General features: G+C 41.3%; 1 protein-coding gene across 15 annotated transcripts in view; it reads right to left on the bottom strand.

Moving 5' to 3' along the window:
* ablim1a (actin binding LIM protein 1a) overlaps positions 1-7,963 on the bottom strand; it is a 45,596-nt gene that overhangs the window by 37,119 nt on the left and 514 nt on the right. For 5 of the 15 annotated variants that reach the window (XM_035992538.1, XM_035992537.1, XM_031284297.2 and 2 more), the window contains exon 1: positions 1,909-2,536. The exons of 1 other annotated variant lie outside the window; for it this stretch is intronic. In XM_035992538.1, coding sequence (XP_035848431.1) covers positions 1,909-2,152 — 244 coding nt within the window. In that variant the 5' untranslated portion in view covers positions 2,153-2,536. Of the gene's footprint in view, positions 1-1,908; positions 2,538-4,651; positions 4,849-7,963 lie in introns of those variants that run through there. 9 more of the 15 variants (XM_035992539.1, XM_031284301.2, XM_031284304.2 and 6 more) reach the window with 6 other exon arrangements.

The raw sequence follows: 7,963 nt of genomic DNA on the forward strand, positions 1-7,963 counted from the left end.
CATATCTCTACAGTGCAGATGAAGCACTGTTTTATCATTCACCATTACCACTAATAAAGGCCTTTTACAGTTATGGACTGTTGCCTTGAGTGGTAAAGCCAGACTGAGGCCACATTTACAGTAAACAACAAATGGCGTGTGGATATTTTGCACATTGTTATCCCAGGATTAAAATTAGGGTAACAGGAATCACGCACACACACAAACACACACACACACACACACACACACACACACACACACACACACACACACACACACACCCCAACAAATGCATACAGAACATGAATATGTTTAGCTACATAGCCTATGCCCTGGATGATGATTTGCAGATTTTTACAAATCCAACAGACACATAGCGTGACAGACAAAATACTAATGACAACTGTTTTGGAGCATAGACAGATCTTCCTTTCTATCTCTGGATAATGACAAGCATTTCACCAGCTTGTTTCTATTTTAAAATGGCTTACATTCCTGTGTTGCAGCTACCCTGAATACACAGAAATATGTTTTTACTACAACATTCAATCAACATTCTTTCTTTGTGTAAGAATTGTGTAAGAACAATCTGTATACATAAAACACCACATTTTCTAATCTAAAATCCACAGGAAGCTTGGGTTGCTGGTTTATTTTCATGTTTCTTTGAGGTAACGTCAAACATTTGGTGACCTCTGGATAACATAACTCGGGGAGCAGAATCAGTGCCACTCATATTCAAAAGCACTCAGTGAAATACTGCAGCATTGTTTACAGTGTGAGCACAATGTTTCAGCGTTGTTGGGCTGACGATTCAACACTAGAGAGGTTTAAGAAAAATGGAGGGGGAATAAAATAAGGACTATTGTTTCTTTGTGAGTTTAAAAGTCTTGCCAAAGATTTTTTCTTTTCTTTTTTTCTTTTCAGATCAGGTCTCAGGAAAGCAGCAGTCAAATGACCCAGACTTGGCCTCAGAACTCTCTGACTGTCACTGTCACTGTCAGCTCTGAATAAAGGAATGAAATGGCTAACATAAGCCTTGACCTCTGTGATTTTTGATCTAGGGTCAGTTTGCAGACACAACGCTTCCTCGAACCTGATATATTAGTCAAAATCAAACTTTTCATTCCAAAACAGAAGGAGTTACTGCAGTCTGTGGTATTTTGCAAACAAACTAAGCAATGTGCCAAGCAATGATGATTTTACTACTGTGCCTGGCATGCAGCCAGAGAATACATAAAGTCTGAAAATCTCAATTTGTCCTCATGCCCATGTTGTAATCCTGATGTAAGCCACCATGTTGCTTCCCCATGTACTGTTGCTTGGCAAAATGCAGCAGGTCTACCCTTGCATATGGGTTTGCATTATATAACTATGGAGAGGACGGTGATTAATTTTTTAACTTTTCAACATTTGCAGTAACACTTTTTGGCGTCGGGGAGTTGTGGTTGTGTAACTCACGCACAGGAGTTCTCTCACGGATACGCACAGGTCAGCTGTGGAAAGCCTTAAGAGGAGTTATCACTCACTGTCATCCAATTAAAATTAAGTAATCTCTGAGCAACAACTAATCAATTCAACTTCAGACACCCACTCGTAAACAGAATGCAAAGCCGAGCGGCCAAACTGCAATACAGGACCATAACAACAGACCCAACAACAGACAAACTGTTGAAGAGGGAAAAGCAGAGGAGAGGGAAAGGGACAGAGGATAATAAAATGAAATGTAACTTCAATTAAAAGTGTCTAAAAGTAGAACAAAAATGTATTTGCAAAAACCTTTTTTTGTTGCATTTTAATGGCAATTTGTATTACTCATTGATTAAGCAATCATTATTAAAGCTGACTGGTGTTGCAGTCAGCCTCAGTTAGGATGGATGGCTGTAATGGGAGATGCTAATAGATGCATCGTTTCTCCTGTCCTACCTGTAGTGACCTCGTTCAGCCTCTCACTCATATAATAATCATTTGGGTTGAGGTTGGGCAGCTGCTCCATGTATTGTTTAGGAATGAGGTACAGGACCTCAGCCACGTGCCCATCTTCAATAATGGACATGCGCTTGACCGAGCTCTTGCGCTTCACCCGGACGCGGTGGACACTGTGGACACTGTGGCTGCGGCTGGAGCTGCACAGCTTGCCCAGGCTGTTGAGATTGGGCATAGTGGGCATGGCGCCCTGTTCCCCTTCGACTGTCCCACAGAGTAGGGTGAAGCACTGCAGGTGGAAGTCGGCCAGAGTCGGGCTCAGACCCGTTCTAAAATCCAGTGCCTTTGGACATCAAGAACATCGGGTGTTCATAGAGGCACAAAACAGAAAGAAAGGAGCCAGAACTTGGTGGGCGACTTCACAGCAGCTCATCATAAAATCATAGCAATATCCAGTGAGGCCTTCAGTGGAAACTCCTGCTTCTACAATCCATCCACCTGTTACTTCAGATCTGCAGTTGATGTGCTGTAAGAATTGGAGCGTTGATGTCTACCTTCAGGTGGAGACACCAAACAGCAGGTGGCATGTATGACAAAGCACTCTGCTGCAGGTAGAGCAGAGTGAGATACAGGGAAAGAAGCTTAAACTATATGAGTGTCTTCAGCCCAACCAGCCCAGGGCCTTAAGCAGCTTAGGGCTGACGTTGAGCCTATGATTATCTTCTGGGTGGGGTTAGGTAGCTCTACATCTGGTTGTGTATGGTAGGAGTGTATGGTGGGAGTCTCTATACCTGATGTGACATGTGCATCCCAATCACTGCTTAGTTTATTCACGTCTGTGCAATGATGAGCCAAGATTCTTTCAAAAAGCAAACCCATCGTTTTTTCCTGTGTGCTCATTTTAGGTAAAAGTAATTCATTAAACAACAAGATTCTCTTTGAGACAGCATTTTAGATGTCTCTAGGTTCTATTATGCTCATAAGTGTTTTTTTATGTGAATGTGCTTTGCATTAACCAAATGGATGCATATCAGCGTGCAGCATCACAGTGATCCAAGACATACTTTCAAGGTAAATTGCCTTGAGAGTCTGCCAGCAACAACCAGCAAGGTCATCCCACCAGCGAACAATGCAAAAACCCCACTGTTAATCATCGGCAGGATCCTTCACAATAACAGAACTACATCAGTAAGTGGAAATGCCAGCAATGACTCTCAATTATCCGCTGAAATGGTGGAGTATAGGATTTTGGAAGATGTAGTAAGAAGGCATGTTCTGAGTTTTTAATCTTCAAACCATCTAATGTCGGGACAAATTAGATTCTGCAAAGACTACCAGAGTGCTTTTTTGATGAGTCAAATCTGTATAACCAACATCTAGCTATTACTTTTTTTTTAATTACAAGAACTCTTTCTTGAAAAGATGAATTCACCTTCCTTGGAAATGTGAGTTCAGCATGAGGTACATTTTAAATCATAGACATGTCCTGGTGGGAGGTGAAAAGATAGATGATGCAGAGGGAGAATCTGAGCAAACTCCACAAAAGCAATATGTTGCTGTTACTCTGATATCTTTAAAAGCAACTGAAAACATTATGTTATTTATTAAACCATAAAAACAGTGCTGCTAAAACAGGACTGTATCTGACATATATACACACAGATTAAAGGTGCTGTAGGTAAGATTGTGAAGATCCAGGACTTAGCCAAAGAATTTGAACATCAACAACTTCTAAGTCCCCTCCTCCCCTTTCTGCTAGAGGCCAAATGGTCTCCTAAGCCCCTCCCCCCACAAGGTAAAATTAATGTGCGTGCATGAGCAGTGATTGACACGCAGTTAGATGCAGTTAGACGCCCCGGCCCTGATTGGTGTAAATGAACAGGGAGCTGTGGAGTTTTGCAAATCGCACTACAGGCTGTAGGTGGTGCCAGAGGAGCTGGATTTTTTTTTTTAAATTAACTGCTTTATGTAGTTCTACTGGAACATAGGGTCAGTTTCAGCAAATATGACAGAAAGTTAGTCTTATAAGTCTTACCTACTGCATCTTTAATGACTAAAATCATAAAAACAAAACAAAAACTTCTGTGACATCCAATATTCATCAAATAGATAAGGCTAATCACGGCTACTTTTCTCCCACCAAATGAAGTACAGCATTGAGGTACATAGGCATGATGAAAAGCACAGCAGACAATGACATAGCATAAAATATCCTTTTAGTCTGAAGATATCGGTCTTGGCCTGCACTTCAAATTTAATGATTTTCCTCTTTGTCGGAGAAGGTGCACAGAAACGGGGTGGCTGGAGCTTGACTGGCCGAGTTAACTAACTATTGAAATCTATACAGTATTTAGCTAATTAGACTCCCGTTCAGAAAGTTTCATTTCAGAGAAAAGATCCAGTGTGAGAGGTGTAAGCAAGAAGACACACTCTAACACACACACACACACACACACACACACACACACACACACATGCACACCAGGGTAGCTAAGGACATGCTATTCTGCTGCAGTGAGGCACTGCCCTCCAATTGTCATCCACTCTGTGGTAGCTTTGACACAACTACCCACACACTCACAGATCAACACATACATGCTCAGAAAACAAGACAGCTGTCCCTGCACACAGAAAAATCAGCATCGCACACAAAATACATCCCAAGCTTTTTTTGCATTCTGCTCCACACTAGAAGAAACACCCCTCCCCCTCTCCCTCTTCATCTGTTTCCCCCCTGTCTTACCATCCAGTCCGAAGCAGGAGGTGATTTTTTGGGCGTAGTTGCAGAGCCCATCGTAGCCAGGCTCCGGCCACGCTGTATCCCTCTCCCCCATCTCTACACACTCCCACACACACCGTCCCGTCCGGCAGCGCTTTCACTCCTTACCCTGCTCATCAATTATTCAGGCTTTTGCCAGGACACATGCATGCGCACGCACACCAACCCTCATATTCGCACATACAGTATACACACACACAGACAGAGAAAAGTGCTGATGCGGAGGGTCGTGCTGTTGGAGCATGAGCAGCTCTCTCCAGTGCTCAGATAAGGATGAGGCATCAGATTAAGTTACTGCAGAATGGAGCAATGCCTCCTTTTCCATCTACCATTGATCATCCAGATTACACTGCAGTGTAACAGGTACGGTGTGCAGGATGTGCTAGCCCTGTTCAAGGAAAGGGCGGGGCAGAGAAGGAGGTCAGAGCAGGGCTGAAAACTAAAGATGCTAGTTGTTTAAAGCTATCCAGTCTTCCAAATGCAATGATTACTATCAGATCTGATAAAACAGGAAAGCAGTAAAGTAACCCCCAATTATTTAGGCTGACATAACTCTGAATACCTTGCATTCATGTTACAACTTATAATAATATGTGGTACTTAATTGGTGGTACGTAATTAAATTAATTTAATATAATTTTTAAAAAAATCTGCATGATTGTCATCACAGGCCTAATCATTCTAATAACCTAATAACCTTGTGGTAAACTCTCTAAACTCTGCTGCTGAGCTTCAGTTGAAAAATGCATTAAGAATTAAGGAAAAACCTGAAAAACTACAGTGGCTTCAAAAAGGTCCATACAATCAGATATAAAATATGACAAGCCAACTTTCACAAACAGCCCCGGAGTAGCAGAAAACTGAATAACCATAAATAAACAACATTGGCATGCATATGTGAGAACTCTGCCGTCTAACATGTTGTTTTAAGATTCTGCGGTGGAGCAGAGATAAATGGCTTAAATGGACCAAGAGGAACAATAAATTCACCCACATATGAATGGCCAACCTAAACAGTAGAGAACCAATGGTAGCACAATAGCAAACTATAACAATAAACGACGAGGCGATGCTTAATGTCATAACTGTGGTAGGTTTTCAGGTGATTTCCCAGACCAAGAGGGAGAATGTTCTGTAGATGGAGGAATCTGATATGAAACGCCCAGCCCCCCCCTCCCCCCCCACCCTTAAATGCCACTACATACTGTAGGTGACCTTGCATTGAACAATGAACTGAACTCTCACTTGCTCGGGTCAAACTGCTCAATGGCCATGAATGGCAGACTCACTGCAGCAGCTCAGGTATACAGTATGTGCTTTGTCAACATCTCTGGGATAAAGTTTTTTTTTTTAAATAAAGGTTTTATTTAAAAAAAAAGTAATAATGTTAAGAGATTCTAGACAAAAGAAAACAGCACAGGAAATATGATGAAACTAAAAGGCCCAGATAGAGCAGTATGGCCACAAGGTTGTATTATAAGGTGGGGTGACTAATGGAAGGGCATCACTACCAAGGTAAAAGCTGATGGCCCTGTGCTGATAAGAGGAGTGGGGGGTTGGTGACTGTAAGACTGAGAGCACAGTAATGGCTGAGGCTTGCTGGACAACTGAGGGAGGGGCTGGTAATCATGAATGCATACTGGGAGGGAAAAGTGGAGTCATTTGAGACATTTTTTAACTTCCTCTTTCTATGGGAAGGAACAAGTTTTAATCGGCTAAAGTGTTTTAGATGTTGTCCAATGCCTATAGATTTCTGGATACTACAATATATAGAATTATACAACAACAATGCAGGCCTAGCCTGCAAGTATATATATTGATATTTGGAACATACCATTGGTTCAAGGATAATCTCCATTCTTTCATGTAATCCACATTAGGACTACAACTAACAGTTGCTACCTTTTTTTTGACTAACATGGAGATTATTTTCTCAGTTAATAATTTCTTCTATAAAATGTCAGAAAATCCTCAATTTCTAAATCCCAATGTGATGTCTTCAAACTGCTTGTTTTGGCCCACCAACCAAGATATTACATTTACTATCACATATGACAAAGAAAATCCTCACATTTGGGAAGCTGGAAAAAGGTTTGGCATATTTGCTTGAAAAACAATTAATCAATTATCAAAATGTTCTGTTTATTTGGACTGCCCAAAACGTGTTGAGACGTCACAAAATATTCTGAATTATTATCTACACAAAAACACTTTATGTCCTCTGGTTAAATATTATGAAACACATGTAAGTCAAGTTCTCGAGGTCATGTGAGATGGGACTACTACAGCCAGTCAATTGAAATAGCATTGACTCAGCTGGCCCATGAAAAAATATGTCTTTGATTTGACATATTGTTACAAAGACTGTTGTTTGTGTCAATGTGCCTGATTTATCTGTGATAATAAATTAATAACCTCACATTTGTGTAACCAACACAGAGGTAGAGCCACAAATGTAGGGTGTAGTTCTCATGAATAATGACTGGCTGTTTGCAGGGGCTTAAGGGTGCTAATCAGATCTATGTACCACAGGGGGGCCGTCAAGCAGTGGACTCCATCGATTTCCACCAGCAGCCATGGAGGACAGATAGGCCACATCAGTTCAAAGCCGTCTTGCTACACAGGCCCAACCATACATAGTCTGTAGGGAGTAAATCTCTTTATAAAATGTTGATGTTTCATAACTGGATCAGACCCGTCATGATAAATCCAACTGCAGATTTAATATAATAACCTTGAGGTCAGGTTGCAACTTCTTTGCTTCTATCCAACTCTCAATCAGTCAGTCAGATCATCTGATCACACAAGGTATAGCAGGAGCAGCTGGAGGCTCTTTATCTCTTCTGCCAGAGAACACAGCCACCTGTCACAAATCCACAAAGACCCACCTGATGGGTACAAACATGTTCTGCCTGAAAACATCTTCTCTAGTCAGACAGGTTGAGATTGTTGCACCAAATGATAGTTTGTATTTGTGCATCTGTTTCCAAAAAGATGGCACTTCTTGTCACATCACCAGCTAAATGCATGACAGGTACAGTACAATGGCACTTAAATTCCAATACTCCATTGTATCACAATCAACCAGTTAAGAATGAACATCATATGCTACAAGTCCACCATCAACAGCTTTCATTTAGGCAACAATTAGGGCGTGCACATTCTTTAACTAATGACATGCATCATCTCTGATTAATATCAAATGTTAAAAGAAACAGCCATAAAGTGAGGTTCATCATAACAGCTGGGATTTAAGGAAAAGGTGTGATCTATGTA

The sequence above is a fragment of the Sander lucioperca genome, chromosome 15 (assembly GCF_008315115.2).
Source record: "Sander lucioperca isolate FBNREF2018 chromosome 15, SLUC_FBN_1.2, whole genome shotgun sequence".
NCBI lineage: Eukaryota > Metazoa > Chordata > Actinopteri > Perciformes > Percidae > Sander > Sander lucioperca.